At 52.0% G+C, this 19,619-nt stretch overlaps 1 protein-coding gene across 2 annotated transcripts; it reads right to left on the bottom strand.

The window, feature by feature from the left end:
* Positions 1-82: 82 nt before the first annotated feature.
* On the bottom strand, positions 83-8,525 carry FXYD3 (FXYD domain containing ion transport regulator 3). 2 transcript variants are annotated; one of them, XM_010369349.2, is made up of 9 exons: positions 8,395-8,525; positions 7,994-8,090; positions 5,037-5,090; positions 3,339-3,371; positions 3,202-3,225; positions 1,576-1,650; positions 1,461-1,497; positions 1,095-1,132; positions 83-966 (listed from the first exon to the last, which is right to left on the bottom strand). In XM_010369349.2, the coding sequence occupies exons 3-9, from the start codon at positions 5,074-5,076 to the stop codon at positions 950-952; spliced, it is 264 nt and encodes an 87-aa protein (XP_010367651.1). In that variant the 5' UTR covers positions 5,077-5,090; positions 7,994-8,090; positions 8,395-8,525; the 3' UTR covers positions 83-949. The 2 variants fall into 2 exon arrangements, with proteins under 2 accessions (XP_010367651.1, XP_030769600.1); XM_030913740.1 differs by lacking the exons at positions 7,994-8,090; positions 8,395-8,525 and adding exons at positions 5,192-5,275; positions 7,019-7,091.
* Between the last annotated feature and the right edge of the window lie 11,094 nt (positions 8,526-19,619).

The following is a 19,619-nucleotide window of genomic DNA, read 5'->3' on the forward strand; positions in this document are numbered from 1 at the left end:
GTTTTCGCAGCTCATGGTCTCTGAGTGTGGGTTGGTGGTTATCGAGGAACTCAGCGGATGTTTGAGGGATAAAACGGCATGATGAGGGGACAAGTCACGAGTTTATTGTGGGTCTCTATTTGGGTTCATGTTTCAGGACATTGAAGGAGATATTTTTGGGTGTTTTGAGTTTTAGGCATTTTGTGGGGTAGTTCACGGGAACATTTTGGATGCCTTATTAAGTATTGGGGAGGCTCAAGGGAGTTTGAGGCTTGTTGGAAATTCTCACACTATGTGGTCACTGTATGTCATTAAGGGTAGCATAGGGAATTATTTAACGGGCTTGCAGGGACATTTAGGTATTTGGAAAGATCTTGGAATAAACTGAGGTCTGGGGGTGAATGAAAGGGTCACAGGAGTCTCACTGTTATAAACTGTCTGAACCTTTCCATCATGGTAGGACGATCCTATATTCCAGTTTTCCTGGAATGGTCCAGGGTCCACTGGAATGTTCCAGTGTTCCATCTGGTTAGAGCTCTCTCATTCCTTTGGCTACTAGTAAATCCCAAATTGCATATAAGGTTCCCATGGCTGAGGAGGCAGAGGGCGGGCCTGTGCCATGCCCCAAACCACAAGGGAACAGGCCTGTGGGCTTTTCCCAACAAGCAGGCTCAGCGCCAGCCTCTGTGTCAGCCTCCAGGGCATGCCGACCTTCTCATGGTGCCCCAAGCCCCACCCCAGTGTACATATAGGAAGTCCAGGCTGCTTGGGCAGAGGCACAATCATTTTAGATTAAAAAAAAAAAATTGAACAAAGAGACCCTCCTGCGGGAGGTGAGATGAGGCCCTGCAGTGCAAGGGAGTCCCAGCAGATGTGGGAGAAGTCCATCCTGGAGTTCAAGTTTCTGTGCAGAGACAGGACCTGGGGACAGAGAACGGTCCTCCACCCAATTTCAGCTGGTTCGTCTTCATCAGTTATGGGCTGAGCCTGGGGGAGGTGACGGGATCCGTTTGTGAGGGTGGATTGAGTTTTCTTTCCAGTGTGCATGTGCACGCGCGCGCGCACACACACACCACTTCCGTGTTCCCCTCAGCCCCATGCTGCCCCATCTTTACCTGGGGTGATGAGAGGTGGAGTCTCCCCTGGATGGTGACTAAGGAGACAAAAGTGGTGAGATCCGTGTCCACCCCCATTTGCCCTCTCCCTCTGGGTAGAGGGTTCTTAGCCTGCCCAGACATGTCTTCCTGGCTGTTTTCCACTTGGGGGAAACAAACTTGGGGTTGTGCAATCCCAGGGGCCAAAGCATTTCAGGATTTGGGGCCCTCTGGGGATTACCAGCTAGAAACAATGAACCTGGAAATTTTAGCGGCAGGCACTCTGCAGGGCAGAGCCCGGAGGCCTCTCCTGCTGGGAGAGTTAGCCCTTTCACCCTGAAAAGCATCCAGCCAGCCTGAGGCGGGCATGCCGGAACAGCATCTTACCTGGGCTTCTGGCCGAACTTACATTTGCATTTTCCACCTGTTGGGGAGAGCTGAGTGGTCAGGGGAGGGGAGCCCCAACCCTGGCCCGCCTGCTCCCCCCAACTCCTTCACTCACTCATGGCAATGATGATGCCCATGGCGCACAGAACCCCAGCGCAGATGAGCCCGCCAACCTGGAGGCTGTGCCAGTCTAGGAGGAAAGTGGAGGGAGCCTCAGTGCCAGGCTATGTCCTCTCCATCCGTCCCCTCATCCTCTTGACAAATACATATGGAGCATCTAGGATCCGCAGGGTGCCGGGGACACCGCCGTAAGAAAACAGACAAAACCCCAAGTGCTCACATTCTAGTTCACACACCAGCAAACAAGATCTGTCATGCAGGATCAGGCAGAGATAAGTGGTCTGAAGAAAAATAAGCAGGGTGGGAGATGGAAAGTCAGAGGGCAGGCTGGGCATAGTGGCTGACACCTATTAGGTTGGTGCAAAAGTAATTGCGTTTTTGGCTAGGCACAGTGGCTCACGCCTGATATCCCAGAACTTTGGGAGGCCGAGATGGGCAGATCACCTGGGATCAGGAGTTCCAGACCAGCCTGGCCAACATGATGAAACCCGGTCTCCACTAAAAATACAAAAATTAGCCAGGCGTGGTGGCAGGCGCCCGTAATCTCAGTTACTCGGCAGGCTGAGGCAGGAGAATCATGAACCCGGGAGGCAGAGGTTGCAGTGAGCCAAGACTGCCAAGATTGCGCCATTGCACTCCAGCCAGTCACACTCTGGGTGAAAGAGCAAAATTCTGCCTCAAAAAAAAAAAAAAAAAATGCATTTTGCCATTAAAAGCGGTTGCAAAAACCACAGTTACTTTTGAACCAACCTAATATAATCCCAGAGCTTTGGGACTTCAGGAGTTTAGGAGTTCTAGACCAGCCTGTGCAACATAGTGAGACCCCCATCTCTACAAAGTATACAAAAATTAGCCAAGTATGGTGGTGCATGCCTGCAGTCCCAGCTATTCAGGAGGCTGAGGCAGGAGGATCGCTTGAGCCCAGGAATTTGAGGCTGCAGTGAGCTATGATTACGCCACAGCACTCCAGCGTGGGCAACAGTGTGAGACCTATCTCTAAATAAAAAGTCAGAGGGCAGCTCTTTTAGAGGGAGTTGTCAGGGAAGGCCTCTTAGGGAGCTGCATTTGAGCAGAGGGAAGGGAGGGAGCCATGTGGTTCTATGGAAGGAAGTGTTCCAGGCAGAGGAACCAGCAAGTGCAGAGGTCTGAGGCTGGCAGTATGCCTGCGGTGTGCCTCCAAGTATGCCTCCAAGAGGCTTGGAGCAGAAGGAGTGAGGAGTGTGGAGGAGGTGAGGGCAGAGCGGGGAGTAGGGAGCAGGTCATCGGAACCTGGAGGCCAGATGAGGGTTTTGACCGAACAGCTCACCACCTCCAGGAAGTTTTCTCAAGTCAACACTTCTCCTAGCAGTTGATTTGAACCAAACAATGGCTTCCTGCAAACTGTCCTCACCTCCTGCGTGTATCTAACTATCTTGCTGGAATAGAACCTTCCCAAAGGCCAGGTTGCTGCCTCTAGTTCCTTTAATCCGCTGTATGGACTCTTCAGTGCTCCCATCTTAGTCCCTTCCTATCTTTGTCCTGTGACGCTCACATCAGACCCTCACCCAATCCTGTGTGGGAACCCTTGGCCCCAAGCAGTATGCGGGGTTGTGGGGAGGGGAATGGGGGCACAGGCTCTCACCATAGTAGAAAGGACTGTTTTTATCTGCAAGGAAAGAAAAAACATCATGAATCCAGGATCATAGCCAGGATGCAGGCCCCGCTCCCACCCAGGGGAGAATTTGGGGGTGGGACAGGTAAGAGTCCAGTCTGACTCACCTTCTGGGTCGTTGGCGTCCAGGACAGGCAAGCCTGGTGGGAGAAGAGGGGAAGGAGGGGAGATGGCGATGCTGGCCTCAGCCAAGCCCTTGGGCAGGGCCCGTGGAGTTTCAGGGGCCTTGGGAAAGGGTCCCCTGAGGGACAGGGGTCCTGTCACTGAGCAGCCACCTCATCCCCTCGTATCCCATCATGGAAATGTGAACTCGCCCACTCAGCCCCACACCTCCGAGTCACGCCAGCATTCTGCCACCTGAAATTGGTTCTAATCTAGGAGGGTTTTGGCCACTGTTTGGTCTCGTGTTTCAGACACGTGGTTAATCCATGCCTTCTGCAGCAGCAGGGGACTTTCCTGGTCAAGATGACAGATGGTTTCAGTTCCCAGATTCCTGTTTCCCCAAGTCCGATCATGCTCAAAGCCCATCCTCCCGCTTCCACCATGTCCACACCCACGTGGTCTGGTGTTTGCACATCATTGAAAATGACTCACTATTATACACTGAAATAGACTTTATTGAAAATGTAATTTTAGATCACTACCCTGCAGGGAATACTAGTCTTGCCCTATGTGATGGATAAAAAGTGTGCCTATAATCCCAGAGCTTTGGGAGGCAGACATGGAAGGATTCCTTGAGCCTGGGAGGTCAAGGCTGCGGTGAAAAAGTTAAAAGGGGCCTAGGCACAGTGGCTTAGGCCTGTAATCCCAACACTTTGGGAGGCCGAGGCAGGAGGGTCACTTGAAGTCAGGAGTTCGAGACCAGCCTGGCTAATATGGTGAAACCCTGTCTCTTCTAAAAATGTAAAAGTTAACCAGGCGTGGGGGCACATGCCTGTAATCCCAACTCCTTGGGAGGCTGAGGCAGGAGAATCACTTGAACCCGGGAGGTGGAGGTTGCAGTAAGCTGCGTTCATGCCACTGCACTCCAGCCTAGGCAACAGAGCGAGACTCTGTCTCAAAAAAAAAAAAAAAAAAGAAAGAAAGAAAGAAAAAAGGGGAAAAGTGTTTGGAAGTTAAAGATGCAGTTGCACTGAGCCGAGCCTTCTACTTGAAGATTTTAGAAAATTTACAAGAGAACTGGCCGGGCAGTTATCTTTTTTCAGTGCTTTGAAGGTGTAATTTCATTGTATTCTAGCTTCTGCTATTTATGTTTTTTTTTTCCGTTATTTAATTTATGTTTAATAGCCAGTGCAGTGTGGCTCGTGCCTGTAATCCCAGCACTTTGGAAGGCTGAGGTGGGAGGATCAAACTCAGCCAGGAGTTTGAGATCAGCTTGGGCAATACAGTGAGACCTTGTCTCTGCAAAATATTTAAAAATGAGCTGGGCTTGGTGGTGTGTGCCTAGAGTTCTAGCTGTATAAGGCTAAGAGAGTAAAATTGCTTGACCCCAGGAGTTTAAGGCTGTAGTGAACTGTGATTGCACCATTGCACTCCAGCCTGAGTGACAGAGACTCCCTTTCAAAAAAAAAAGAAAGAAAGAGCGAGAGAATGGGGAAGATGGTGACTTTCCAGCTGTGCGAGCCAGCTCTTCTTGTGTATCCCTGGCAATCACTAGTTTGACTTTACTTACCCTCAAGGAGATGCTGTTCTAACATTTACCACCTTCCCTGGGGCGGTAGAAAAGCACAGGAGAGAGACAGAGGCTTGGCAGCCTCCCATCCAGGGGATCCAGAGAAAAAGGCAGTTGGGGGATTGGTACTCACCTGCCAGGAACACAAGCAGGCCCAGGGTCACCTTCTGCATGTCAGAGCACTGGCCTAGAGGGGTGGCAGGAGGTCCGGCCTTAGCAGAGCCACCGGGAGGCTGGCCCTGTGCCTATGGCTCCCCAACCCTCCTCCCTGCAGGGTGCGCAGTTCACCCAGGGCAGGAAGGCTGGCATCTCGCTGGGCTGAGAGATAAGCCGCGGCTGCGCCGTGGAGTGGGGACTGGGTGAAACTCGGGCCTGACGCGGGAGGAGCCATAATAACTCACTGGACATGGACTTCAGGCTTTCTGTGAATCGCCCCGCAACCAAATGAAGGCACCACTGCCCGCTGTTGTCCTCATTGGACAGATGGGGAAACTGAGGCTCTGGGAGGCGAAACTAGGTGCCCTAGCCAGGAAGCAGGATTTAAGCCAGGCCTGGCTCCCCAGCAGCTGCTCCTAACTAAGGACTGTCAGGGCCTTGGGGTGTTTGGGGAAGCCAGGTGTTGGGAGCCAGGTGGCAGGAGGCCCGCTTCCCGGGAGTGTCTCCATAGACGGCTCAGAGCCTGCCTGGCCCTGCCAGGACATTGCAGACTTCAGACTGCGGACTGAGCAGGTTCTTCAAGCTGCTCAGGGCGGGGTGTGTGGAGCAATTGACTTGAGGCTGGGACTGGGGGTAGAGGAGGACAAACTCAGTCTGGCTGCAGCCCTAGCTCCATCTCTGTTCCCCAGAACCTCCCGCCACTCATCCCTCACCCATGCCCTTCCCGGTCCCAGCCCTGGCTCTGCCTAGCCTGAGTCCCCAGCCCAGCCCCTGACCCTACCCTAGGCCCCGCAGAGCACTTTCTTTCCCAGGTAGACCTGCTCAGCATAAGGAACTTGTTCCTCTCTCCTTCCTGACCTGGCATCAGTCCTGCCCTCCCAGCCTGCAAGGCTGCACCAAGCCCGAGCCTCCAAGCATGCCCTCCCCTGCCCTGTTCCTGCCCAAATGCTGAGTGCATAGTTATCATAATTGTTTTTATTTTTTCTCTTTTTTTTGAGGCGGAGTTTCACTCTGTCACCCAGGCTAGAGTGCAATGGCACAATCTCAGTTCACTGCAACTTCTGCCTCCTGGGTTCAAATGATTCTCCTGCCTCAGCCTCCCGAGTAGCTGAGACTACAGATGTGTGCCACCATGCTCGGCTAATTTTTGTATTTTTGGTAGAGACAGGATTTCACCATGTTGCCCAGGTTGGTCTCGAAGTCCTGACCTCAGGTGATCCACCCACCCGGGCCTCCCTAAGTGCTGGGATTACAGGTGTGAGCCACCGCACCTGGTCTAGTTATAATCTTGATAGCGAGAGCTGGTACTTCCTCCACCTTGCCCTGGGGTGCACACTGACCTTGGTGTGTTCTCACTCACTTAACCCCCCAGCAATTTCATGGACAACAAAAATGCTGAAAGAGGGTGGTGCCCACAACCAACGGTGCGGGTGGTCCCTGCAGGTTGGCACAGACTCCTCCCTCTGCCTACACACCCCAGGGCCTGGGAATCCTCTCAGCTTCCCAGTTAATTCCACATGCTGAACTCACAATTTCAGGTTGAGCATCCATTTCTTTTCCTTTTTTTTTTTTTTTTTTTTGTGGGAAGAAAGCCTGAGACTTTGGGGAGCATTACTGAGACCCAGGAAGTGTTTAGGATCCCCAAAAGTGTTGGGGGTTGGGGGAGCTGGTGTGGGTGGGTGGGCAGGATGGCATGGTGGGTAGGGGCACAGGTTGTAGGTGGACTGCCTGTGGTCTGAGGCTGTCACCCATAGCCATATGAGTACCGGTAATAGCAGCAGATGCTTATTGAGTGTCTACCCCACGGGGGCATTTTCTTAGCTTCCCACTTATTCGCTCAATCTCTGCAGCTTAATGTAGGGGGCACTATTATTAGCACACATTGCAGTTATAATCCTGTAACCCCTGCAAATTCATCTTAAAGCCCTATGCTCTGTCGCTGTGGCTGTTGAGTCTCACCTCTTAAGCCTCTTTCCAGGGGCTCCTCCAAGCCACCTCTGGCCTGCAGGGCCCCACTATTCCCCCTTCCCATGATGTCATCCAGCCAAGACTAACAGATAGTATTCGCCTTGCCCCAGCCCCAGCTTCTGCAAAACAATGTCCAGCCCCACGTTTCTGGAGGCTGCAGGGAGCCGGGAGCTGGGTCTGCCCTCACATTCCCCATTCAGCCTGTTGCTGAAGAGGCCCTGGACTGCTCCCAAACCAATGTGGTTGGTGGGCAGGTAAGAGAGGAAGGCAGCCCTGCAGCTGATGCTCTGTCTACCTGCCCTGATCCTTCCTGGCCACCAGGTCCCAAGACTGGCCTGAGGACTGTTTGCCCCACCTGTCCTCTGCTATCCCCTCTATTCCTCCATACCGTAGGAGAAATGTCTCATATTCAGGGGCGGGCAGAAAGATCCTGCCCCCTCTGTGCTCCTGAAATCTCCCAAGCAACTCCACATTTACAACCTTCCCCCAACAGCTCTGTCCTCTTTTCCTGGAGGTCTCCAGAATCCACATCCCTCAGTGCCTGGACACCCCGAGTGCACCTAGCACTCCTCATCCACACAGATGTCTGCAGTCCATCTACGCACTCCTGGTCCACTTAGATACCCCTACCTACTCAGGCACTCCCCTCTTTTCTACCCAGATATCCCCAACCCAGATACCCCTAATCCATGCAGACATCAGTCTTCCCAGACACCCCAACCACACTTACCGGTCCTGCCCTCACCCCAGCCAGCTCAACCAGTCCCTGAGAGGAGAATGGTGGGGAAAGGGACATTAGGGGAAGGGACTTTCTCCTATCTCCTGGCTCCAGAAAAACATTTCAAAAGATTTTAGGCTCTTTAACAGCAGAGCTTCTATGTGGCAGGGTCAGTGGGCAGGTAGATACTCCCTCATTTAGGGGCAGAGCCAAGGAGGGCTTGGAGGAAGGGGGCCCCAACTGCTCACCTGTGTGGTTCACCAGGCTGAGCAGAGGTTCCGGGAGAAATCAGGGCTGCGAGGTGGAGTCCTGCCTTTATCCGAAGCTGCCACGCCCTGAGCAAACCTGGGCAGGTAGAAAACAAGTCAGATGCCCTAAGGCCCAGGGGCTCCGTTCCTGCTCTTAAAGGGACAGCTTCACCCCCTCCCCAGCCATGGGCAGCACGTTGCTCCCTGGGGTCACCAGGGCCACAGCAGCCTCAGGTGAGACGGAGAATTGGATGGGCTGGAACTCGGTCCCTGGAATTAAGGGAGGAGCTCTCTCCAATCTTCTGTACCCAGGAGAGGACCCTGAATGGGGAAGGTTCTGGGGTCTTTAAACAGCAGAGCCTGCAGGGCCATGCAGGGAAGTGATGTGTTGGTGTTCCGACCTGACTTCTTTCCCTTAGGTGATGTGTTTTGCCTGGTGGAAGGATTGCTGGCAATTGTGGGGGACTTAAAGTCCCCTTCCAGGCCACAGCTTGCTGCAGGTACAGTTTCAGGGTTATCAGAAGACGCTGGCATGACCAAAGTCAGGAGATGGGGCAGGGGTAGATATGAGGGAGTGGCTGGAACAGCAGGGAGGGGTCAGGGTGGGGACTCTGGGACCTTAGTCCTGGTCATAACCTGCTCCCTCCCCTGGGGAGAATGAGAACTGGCTCCCAGGCACCAGGCTGGAGTTTCCTAGGCAAGCTCTTTCCGTGGGTGCTAGGAGCCAGATGCCCGGGTCTACAGAGTGGGCGCTGGTGGGGGCGGCTGCCTCCTAGTCCAGATAAGGCCCTCTGCATTGTACAAGACTCCCTCCCCTTTTCCTCCCCCATCTCCTGCTCCTCCTCCTCCAGGCATTCCTTCCGGATGGGGTCTGTGCAGGCTCCCCCATGGTCCCAGTTGGGGGTGCCCCCTCCCCTCAATTCCGCCTTCTTAGACAGAGGGACTTTTGTCTGGGGGCTGGATGGAGAACAAGGATCCTTTGAGCGGTTGGCGGAGGATTGGGGTCACGGGGAGGGGTAGGGCCAGGAAAGGGGTAGCTCTGCCCTGGACACCAGCTGGACTCCAGGCGACCCCAACACCATCGTGGGGGCAGGGAGGAGGGCTGCAGGGCCAGGCCAGGGAGAAGCAGCTGCTGGGAGTGTGGAGCACAGGACAGGAAAAGGGGGTTTAGGTCAAGGCTCTGCCGGAAACTGGCCTGCTGGGGGCAGAGAGAAGGACCCCCCGCTTGTCATCGCTGAGGGATGGGGGCGGGGAATGCTGGCCCAGGGCTACACCCTTTCTCTATGTGGTTCCCTGGGGCAAGTTGTCAAACCCAGGCCCTAGACAAGGACAAGGCTCCCTGCTACCCCGTTAAGGCGGGGCCAGTTCCCATAAGAAAGCGGGGCGGGGAGGGTGCGGGGTGGGGTGGTGTTCGGGGTAGGGCTCCAAGTAAGAGGCCTAGGAGGAGATAGAAACAGCAAGGGGAGGCCCAGAGGCTAACTCAGTCTAGCTAAGGGGGTCTTTGTGTCTGTGTAGATAGCATCTCTTCCCCAGACCCTTCAAGCTTGGTTGTGTCTGGGACGACCCCTTGGTGGTCTTGGGAGTGGAATGGTGTCTCCCTCTGCTGGGAAGCCTGGGAACTGCAGGCATCAGAGAACAAGTGAGGGTGTGTGCAGGGTGGCTGGGAAGGGCGGGGGATGCTCTGCCATTCACCGGAACGGGCTGAACTGGAAAACTGTTGCCTAAAAATCCTGGAGGAACACCCCTGCCCGTGGATAGATACAGAGGTATTTCCCAGACAGCTTGCTAAGCGGAAAAAAAACAAGGTGTAGGAAAACCGTGGAGCGTACTACCATTTGTGAGCGGTAAAATAATGCATATGCATACACTTGTAATGAATAAAATATTTTTGGAGATTGGCATCCATGGGTGCTTCTGTAGAGGGAAACTGGGAGGCTGGAGGATGGGGTGGAAGTGAGACGCACTCATCATCACGTGCCCTGTTATATTTTTTGAATTTTGCATCCTGAAAATATACTACCTTAAAGAGGTTTAATATAGGCCGGGCGCGGTGGCTCAAGCCTGTAATCCCAGCACTTTGGGAGGCCGAGACGGGCGGATCACGAGGTCAGGAGATCGAGACCATCCTGGCTAACACGGTGAAACCCCGTCTCTACTAAAAATACAAAAAACTAGCCGGGCGAGGTGGTGGGCGCCTGTAGTCCCAGCTACTCGGGAGGCTGAGGCAGGAGAATGGCGTAAACCCGGGAGGCGGAGCTTGCAGTGAGCTGAGATCCGGCCACTGCACTCCAGCCTGGGCGACAGAGCGAGACTCCGTCTCAAAAAAAAAAAAAAAAAAAAGAGGTTTAATTTAAAAACTTTGATTCAGATTTTTTAAAAAAAATTTGTAGGTCAAACAAACCACATCTATGGACTGGTTTCAACCTGGGGGACCAGCAATTAGAGCCTTCTGACAACCTCTGAAGGTTCTGTAGTTTTAAACACCATGGTCTTACATTCTGATGTACAGATGTTTATGGTTGTTACCCAACCCAGGTCAACCATAAATTCCTCCTAGGCTGGAAGTGAACATGCTGCATCCAAGTGTGTGTTGGGCTGGGGCTGGGGCTTAGGGTTTATGGTCAGGAGGACTATGAGACCCCAGTGTGATGAGCACACTGAGACCCTTAGGAAGGGCTGTGGGGAGCAGAGCTTGTGCAGTCACTTGCACCCTATCTGGGATCAAGTCTCCTTTGGAGTGAGTCTTAGGGGCCAATTTGACTTCAGTGATGTTTTAAATGCACATAGGTAATATGTTTTATTAATATATTGTATATAATACAGACAATAAACGTATTTGAAAAAGTCTCTCTCATTTTGCTTTTGGAATCATTTGGGCCCAAAGAACCTGTTGAGGCTGTGAGTGGCTGTGATTTCTCCATATCCTGGGAATTCTTACAAAATGAAAAAAAAACCAAACCTACAGATAGTTTCTGAACACCACAAGGTTTTCAGGAACGCTGAATTAAAGCACAGAATCAAAGCCAGAGCATGTTATACCATCCCTGCTTCAAACTTTTATTGAGTTTGTTTCAATAATTTCATTGCTCTTTATTTAAGCCTGGGAGTGTTTCTGCAGGCTCCTGGCCCTAGAGAGGGCAGCCTGGAGGCACCCCCAGCCATGAGAGGGGTGCTGGTTGGGTGGGGTCCTGCCTTTGCAGGTAGAGCCTGAGTGGTCAGGCTGACTGGCTGGGAGGTGTGGTCACAGTGGTATGCCAAGGTCCCGCTTCCTGGGCAAGATAGGGTCAGAGAGGCCGGTGGACAGGGCGATGTGGCTTCCTGAGGCTTTGTGGAACAGCGTTGTGGTCTCAGCATCTGTGGGAGAAGAGAGGGTGCTGGCAGGTAGCCTTGTCCCGCCACCATGGAGATGGTGTGGCTGTGGACATATCGCTGTCCGCCTGGCTTCCAGGAGCCACGTGAGGTAACACAGTGGCCAAGAGTCCACAGGCTCCCTGACATCTGCCTCTGTGCTGCTCTGACCTCATCACTCATCAACAGAAGCTGGAAATGGAGATTTTTATGATGAAATCTCCTTTTTTTTTTTTTTTTTTTTTTTTTTGAGATGGAATTTTGCTCGTGTCGCCCAGGCTGGAGTGCAGTGGCACAATCTCAGCTCACTGCAACCTCCGCCTTCTGGATTCAGGTAATTCTTGTGCCTCAGCCTCCCGAGTAGGTGGGATTACAGGTGTGTGCCACCACACCCGGCTAATTTTTGTATTTTAATAGAGACGGGGTTTCACCATGTTGGCCAGGCTGGTCTCCAACTCCTGACCTCAAGTGATCTGCCTGCCTCAGCCTCCCAAAGTGCTGAGATTACAGACGTGAGACACCACGCCTGGCCCCTGATTATTTTTTTCTTTTAAGAGGTGAGTTCTTGCTCTGTTGCCCAAGCTGGAATATAGTGGTGCAATTATGGCTCACTGCAGCCTCCAACTCCTGGGCTTAAATGGTCCTCCCACCACAACCTCCCCTGCAGCTGGGACTACAAATGCACATCACCACACATGGCTAATTTTTAAATTTTTTTTAGAGACAGGGGTCTCGCTATGTTGCCCAGCCTGGTCTTGAACTCCTGATCTCAAGTGATCCTCCCACCTTGGCTTCCCAAAGTGCAGGGCTTACAGGTACAAGCCACTGCACCCGGCCCTGATTTTTAAATGTTGGTAACTTCGTTTTCTTAACACTTTGTAGACAGAATGAACAATATCCAGTGGTTGGATAAGGCCCTGGGGCCACCAGTTGGAGTCCCCCATCTTAGGGACTAGGCAAACTCAGGAGGTTCAGGGCCCCCGCCCAACCCCTGTTGTCACTCACTCTGCTCCGGCCACCTGGGCCTCCTTGCCGTTCCTGGATCACTCCAGGCGTGTTTCTGGCCAAGAGCCCTTGCAATGACTAATCCCTTGCCTGGCTCTTTTCTCCCACATCTGGACAGCTCAAAGACATGATGCTCAAGTGGCCTTCCCCGACCACCATCGCACCTACCCCCTGACCTCTCTATGACCTTGTGACTTAACTCTCTTCAAAGCATATTCTAGGAAACTTCTGTTTGCTTTTTTTTTTTTTTTTTTTTTTTTTGGTGGTGCTATCTGCCTCCCCCTGCCAGCACATCAGCTCCTCTCACAGAGTTTCATCTGAATTATAGAACAGGGCCTGGTGCATAGTGGGTGCTCACAAAGTATCTGTTAATTACCAGGCTGGGCACAGTGGCTCACGCCTGTAATCCCAGCACTTTGGGGGGCCGAGGCTGGAGGATCCTTTGAGTCCAGGAGTTCAAGACCAGCCTGGGCAACACAGAGAGAGCTTGTCTCTAAAAACATAAAAATAAAAGTACATTTAAAATAATTATAAAAGAAAGGCTTTCTCCCCCGCCACCCCCTATCCATGGAGGCCTTGCAGGAGCTGAGGTGGGGGTGCTGATGGGGGCAGGGGGTGTGGAGGAATGAATTTCTTGGCCAGCTTCCCCATCATGTGGGGAGTAGGGGCAGGGTGGGGGGGTGGGGGAGCTTGGGCAAATGGCTGGGGTTCCTGGGTGTGGGCAGGAACTACAGGGAAGCAGGAGAGGGCAGGGAACACATTTGGTGCTACACATCTGGGACACAGACTTCTGGTTCAAGTGGGAGCCCTGCAGCTCCCTCCCAGCCTGACTCAGTCCCTAACAGAAGGATTGTAAACTGGTGGCCCCAGGGTAGAACGCAAGTATTGTACCTTTCCTTTAGTTTACGAAGCGCTGCAAACATTAATAATTGTTAACATTTAAACAGCAGGACATTTCAACGTAACAAGCTGTGTTTCCAGCATCTCTGGAAAGGTCTGGACTAAAAGGACCCCCATTCCCACCTGGAAGCCATTCCTGAGGTGGCAGATCTGTCTCCCTGGGGTGACCCAGGCCCTAGCTCTGCCTGGTTTGAGGCTTCATGGGATGGAGGGAGGGAGGGAGAGAGAAAGGGAGGGAGGGAGGGAGGGAGAGGGGGGCTTGCGGTTGCTCCGGCCCAGACCTGCTCCGGTCACCTCCCATCTCAGACCTGCCTTCCACCTACAAGGCCATGATTACAGCACAGACCTGACAGATGCAGCTTCTGGGGTGCCTCGGGGCGTGGTTTACGCAGCAAAGGCCCCAGGACTGTCCTCCCCAGACCAGGAAGAGAGGGCACATCCGCCTGAAGGATTCAGGAAGAGCTCTGTCCTGTTTTGTGATCTCCCTCCAGAAAAAGGCTAAATGTTTATTTATTGGTCTTTTATTTATTGGTCTTTATTTATTGGTCAACAGAGAAGACTGAGTCTTTTGAAAACGCCTGGACAAGTAAATAGGGCAGGAAAAGATTTCTGAGACACAGAAACTCAGAAAAAAATTACATGGATATAATTACATGGAGATAAAGAGAATCAGGCAAAACATTAAGAATTGAGGAAGCTATGTGAAGGGTATTTGAGTGGATTGTACGGGTTACATGACTTTTCTATAGTTGAAAATCTCCAAAGTTGGTGGAAACATCTATTAAAAAATACATTTTTACAAGACAGTGTCTCGCTCTGTCACCCAAGCCGGAGTGCAGTGGTGAGATCTTGGCTCAGTGTGCAACCTCCGCCTCCCGGGTTCAAGTAATTCTCCTGTCTCAGCCTCCGAGTAGCTGGGATTACAGGCATCCGCCACCACACCCGGCTAATTTTTTGTAATTTTTAATAGAGATGGGGTTTCACCATGTTGGCCAGGCTAGTCTTGAACTCCTGACCTCAACTGATCCGCCCACCTGGGCCTCCCAAAGTGCTGGGATTACAAGCATGAGCCATCGTGCCCAGCCCTTAAAACTATAATATTAAAGTTAACAAAAAGAAATAAATCACAAGATAAAAAACAACACCGAAAAAGTGGAAGCAAATGTAAATTTAGAACCGCGTAAACTAACAGTTAAGGAAACAGAATTTAAATGAACTTAAGAAACTATATCTTTATGTATATTACTACAGATTATATATTAAATATTTTATCTCTATATTTTTCCTTTTACTGTCTATATATTTTCTACATATTTTTCCTTTGCCTGTGTTTTTGTTGGTCCTCCCACAACGTCTTCCTTCTCCTTCCTCCTGGATCAGTTCACCATCCACAGCCCCGTGGGGCCCAGCTCTGCCCCTTCCTGGCTATGGGTGACTTAACCCCTCCTGGCCACCCAGCCCTGGCCCCCTCACCCCCCACACAGTGGGAGCCCCAAGGCTCTGAGGCTGGTGCTGGGGCTGGCAGGCTCCCTCCTGGCTGCAGAGGCAGGACCATGAGTCTGCAGTTCTAAGAGCCTGGCTGGCACCCTCGGCTGTGGGGAGGCACTGACCCAGCAGCCTGCTGGCAGCCGGGCCCGTCTCCACATCCCCTTCCCCCTGCACCCTGGTGTCCAAGAAGGCAGTGCCGCACACAGCCTGCGCCAGTGCCACACCCCTGCTCGGGCCTGAGTCATTTACCTACAATTGCTGACTGTCTCTATTCTCAACCAACAATCCTAGCGCTTGTGGCTGCAGGACTTAACTGCCTGAGGGGAGTTATTCTTCCACTTGGGGAAACTGCGACACCTGGGCTTAGCTGCTTAGCAGAAAGTCACCCAGTTAGTTAAGGGGCAGTCAGGATTCCAACCCACGTCTGGCTGCACACACACCCTGTGTGACTGCGGGGAGAGCAGGGAGTGCTAAAAAACAACAGGGGCGGCCGGGCGTGGTGGCTCACGCCTGTAGGTCCCAGCACTTTGGGAGGCTGAGGTGGGCAGATCACGAGGTCAGGAGTTCCAGACCAGCCGGAAAAACATGGTGAAACCCCGTCTCTACTAAAAATATAAAAATTAGCCAGGCATGGTGGTGGACACCGGTAATTTCAGCTACTCTGGAGGCTGAGGTAGGAGAATCGCTTGAACCTGGGAGGCGGAGCTTGCAGTGAGCTGAGATCGCGCCACCTCACTCCAGCCTGGGCTGCGACAGAGCAAGACTCCATCTCAAAAAAACCAAAAATCAAACAAAACAACAACAACAACAAAACCCAGGGACCCATGTAAACTTGAGGGCCCCAGAAACAGCACGATTTGAAGAGGGGATAAGACCCCACAGAATATTTCCAGAACCATCCACTTCTCCCCTCCCACTGCCCTTACCCTGGCCCAGCCTTTGTCCCCTCCAGCTTGGACATCCCAGAGCCTCCTCCCTGGCCTCCCTGCTCTGGTTCCTGCCCCGCCGCAGTCTCTTCCCACCTGCAGCCAGAGGGAGCCTGGGACCACTTGAGTCACGTCAGGACCCACCTGGCTCAGAGCCCTGTTCTGGGCGCACCTTGCTCCACGCAAAAGCAAAGTCCTCACTAGCCCCATAAGTCCCCCTCCATCTGGTCCCCGTCACCTCTCTGACCTCATCATCTCTTCTCCCCAGCCCCTCACTCAGCTCCAGCCACACCAGCCTCCCTGTGGCTCCTCCAACGCACCAAGCCCCATCCAGCCCCTGTAGGACTCACTCACTCCCCAGATGTGCTCACGGGCCCCTCTCTCCTCCTCTTTCTTGGGGTTCTGCTCAAATATCACCTTCTCAAAGAGGCTTTCCTTGGCTTCTCAGTTTAAAACCATCTTTTCCATCTGGAAGCCACCACCACCCCTCCCCATCCCGTTCTGTATTTTCTTCCCTCGCACGAATGCATATGGCCTCCTGGCAAACTATATAATTCACACTTACTGGTCAGGCCTATTGTCTCTCTCTCCTCTGGAATCTCAGCTCCACAATGGAGAGATCTCCACCGTTCCACCCACTACTATTTCCCCAGCACTGAGCCCAGGGTCTGGCACATAGTAGGTGCCCAGGAAGTATTTAATGAGTAGATGAATGAACGCCTTTTTTTTTTTTTTTTTTTTTTTTTAAGACGGAATTTCGTTCTTGTTGCCCAGGCTGGAGTGCAATGGGATGATCTCGTCTCACTGCAATCTCTGCCTCCCAGGTTCAAGCAATTCTCCTGCCTCGGTCGCCCGAGTAGCTGGGATTACAGGTATGCACTACAACGCTCAGTTAATTTTGTATTTTTAGTAGAGATGGGGTTTTGCCATGTTGGTCAGGCTGGTCTCGAACTCCTGACCGCAGGTGATCTGCCCACCTTGGCCTCCTAAAGTGCAATTTTTTTTTTTGTATTTTTAGTAGAGACGGGGTTTCTCCATGTTGGCCAGGCTGGTCTCGAACTCCTGACCTCAGGTGATCCATTCGCCTCGGCCTCCCAAAGTGCTAGAATTACAGGCATGAGCCACTGTGCCTGGACTAACGAACACCATTCTTGAGAGTTACTATACGTCCCAGGCCCCACTACAGATGAATCAGGCATGCCACCTCCTTAATTTGGCCACAGCTTTGGGAGCACACAGTAGGCCCACAGACAAGAGGGAAGGGCTCAGAGCCTGACAGCCTGGGTTCAAATCCTAGCACCGCCACTTTCTCCTTGTGTGACATTAGGCAAGCAAGTCTTCCTTCCTGGGCCTTAGTTTCCCCATATGTACCACTGGGATAATATCAGCAGTCCATCTGCTGGGCTGCCCTTTGGAGTCAATGGGCTCATTGTGTGGGACGCTGACAGCATGACTAATTCTGAAAGCTGGTTCCCTTCCTGGAAGGGGGTGGAGTGGGAAGGGTGTGGCTGTGTGTTTTCCAATAGCCAACAATGGAACTCTTGTAGGCAGGGGCCCTCTGGCGTAGAAAACACATCCACCCCTGTGGGTTCTAGACAAAAGTTTCAGGTCTCAGAGTGGAGGTTTACCAGGCCATTTACACTCTTTGAAGATTGTTAAGATGAAATACTGGTTTGGGGGGGACTTAAGGACACTGGGGTGGGTTCCCATTTTGCCTTCTCTCCCTGCAAGAAGTGGCTGCCAGAGGTGCGAGGTGGGGCAGGATCTCTCCCACCTACAACTCCCGAGGAGAGGATTAGATAGGCTTAAGAAAACCTCTGGGCCACAGTGATTGGCTCAGTGGGGTTTAATTAAAGTGAAGCATTGGAATTTTTGCTGCTTACTTGGGGTAAGAAAAGATTTGGGTTTTGGACAACGGGGAATACATATTTAGGACTGGAAAATTGGCAGTTATTTTGCCATCACAAGAAAAGCCAGCCTGAGGACAAAGTTAATGCTATAGAGAACCACAGATCAAGAGAAATGCTGAGAAACTCAGTTAGCACCCTGATCAAACCATGCCTGACCTCCCTCTAGAATTTTCAGTTATGTAATTCATCTAAAAAGTCGTAAAACACAATCTGTGACTGGTTTGAGTTACTTTTTATGAGGCTTTCTGTAACCAAAACAGCCAAAGTGGTATATAGAGAACTTCTGTGGACCCAGAATCTCTACACTTTCACTAGGCTATCACATGATTTTTACTTAGTTTTGAGCCAATGTGTTTCTCTTAGCTTCAGTCAGTTCAAGAGTCTCTAGATGCCAATGAGTGCTTACCTCATCAGGTCAGGGCTCTCTCTTCAGGCAAACCTGGGTCCCATGAACCTACATCTTTGAAATGAACACAATGGGGCTGCTGGACTTGTTCTCCTTCCCCAGTTGAAGTGGGGCAATGAGCTGGAGGAGCCACAGGACTTGGTAAAAACAGAAGCACAAGTGCCTGGAAACTCAACAGTCTTCTGGTCAAAGGAGGCGACGTGTGAGTGCATGGTTGCTTGATAAATGCCAGGGGAGAGTGGGTGGCACCCAAAGATGCCCCTGAGGGTCCCAAATCTCTGCCCCAGCCCACAGGAGGACGAGGAGCAGTGCATAGTGTGGGTGGAAGCCTCACGGTGGCAGAATTCTTACAGTGCTCCCCAGCCCAGAAGACCTCCCCGGCCGGGTGGTACCTGCTCCCCATGGAGCAGCCGCACTGGACGGGGGACACGCAGTCCATGCCACTGAGCACAAAGCCTGGGTCACACTGGCAGCCATCCTGGCATGGTGTCAGGCAGTTGTTGGGCAGGGCAGGCTCAGCACAAGAGCTAGGACAGGAGGAGCCACAGAGCTCGTAATTGCTGTGGGGAGGACAGGCCAACTCTGGAAGAAAATAGGAGTTAAATAATTGAGCAAGCATTACTATTCTGGAGCATTTCCAACCAGAAGAGGACCAAGGGAGCAGAGAGAGGGTTGTGGGGGCCAAAAGTAAGTCATAAAGGCAAAAGAGGGAAGGTGGAGGCATCATCAGGATGTAGCATAATGATGGTGGTGTGATCATGGTGGTGATAATGGTGATGGCGTGATCATGGTGGTGATAATGGTGATGGTGTGCTCATGATGGTGATAACGGTGGCAGCGTGATCATGGTGGTGATAATGGTGATTGTGTGATCATGATGGTGATAACGGTGGTGGGGCGATCATGGTGGTGATAATGGTGGCAGGGCGATCATGGTGGTGATAACGGTGGCGGGGCGATCATGGTGGTGATAATGGTGGCAGAGCAATCATGGTGGTGATAACGGTGGCGGGGCGATCATGGTGGTGATAATGGTGGCGGCGTGATCATGGTGGTGATAATGGTGGTGGTGGTGGTGATGGTGATGGTGATAGTAATGGTGATGATGGTGGTAGTGCTGGTGATGTTGGTGATGTGATGGTGTTGATTGTGGTGGTAATGATAGTGGTGATGGTAATGGTAATGATAGTGGTGATGATGGTAGTGGTGATGATAGTTGTGGTTGTGGTAACAATGATGGTGGTGGTAGTGATAATGGTGATGTGATTATAGTAGTGATGGTGATGGTGATGTTGGTGGTGATGGTTATGATGGTGATGATGATGTTGATGGTGGTAATGGTGATGGTGGTGATGACAATGGTGATGGTGGTGATGGTGATGGTAATGATGATAGTGACAGTGGTGATAACAAAGGTGATGAAGATAGTGATGAAGAAACAATCTTGGTCATGCTGAGTCATGTTCAGGTCAGTTTGTCATTTCAGCATAACCCAGACCATCCTGACTAATGCAACAGCGCTCAGTGTCATCTGTCATTGTTATTGCAGAGTTTTAAGCAGGTAGGTTCTTCGGGGGAACAGTTGGCCAGCAAGGCATGCAGTGGCTCACTTTGGGTGGTGTTGACCTAGGAGGACATCCTGG

Source organism: Rhinopithecus roxellana, chromosome 12 (assembly GCF_007565055.1).
Source record: "Rhinopithecus roxellana isolate Shanxi Qingling chromosome 12, ASM756505v1, whole genome shotgun sequence".
Taxonomy (NCBI): Eukaryota; Metazoa; Chordata; class Mammalia; order Primates; family Cercopithecidae; genus Rhinopithecus; species Rhinopithecus roxellana.

Excerpts from the sequence above, each read along its gene's own strand:
- FXYD3 (XM_030913740.1), bottom strand. The coding sequence starts at position 7,091 with ATGGGAAGGGGGAATAGTGGGGCCCTGCAGGCCAGAGGTGGCTTGGAG. Across the intron at positions 3,226-3,338 it reads GGACGCCAACGACCCAGAAG|ATAAAAACAGTCCTTTCTAC; the intron begins GTGAGTCAGACT and ends CTTTCCTTGCAG. Across the intron at positions 1,133-1,460 it reads AAGTTCGGCCAGAAGCCCAG|TCACCATCCAGGGGAGACTC; the intron begins GTAAGATGCTGT and ends TTGTCTCCTTAG.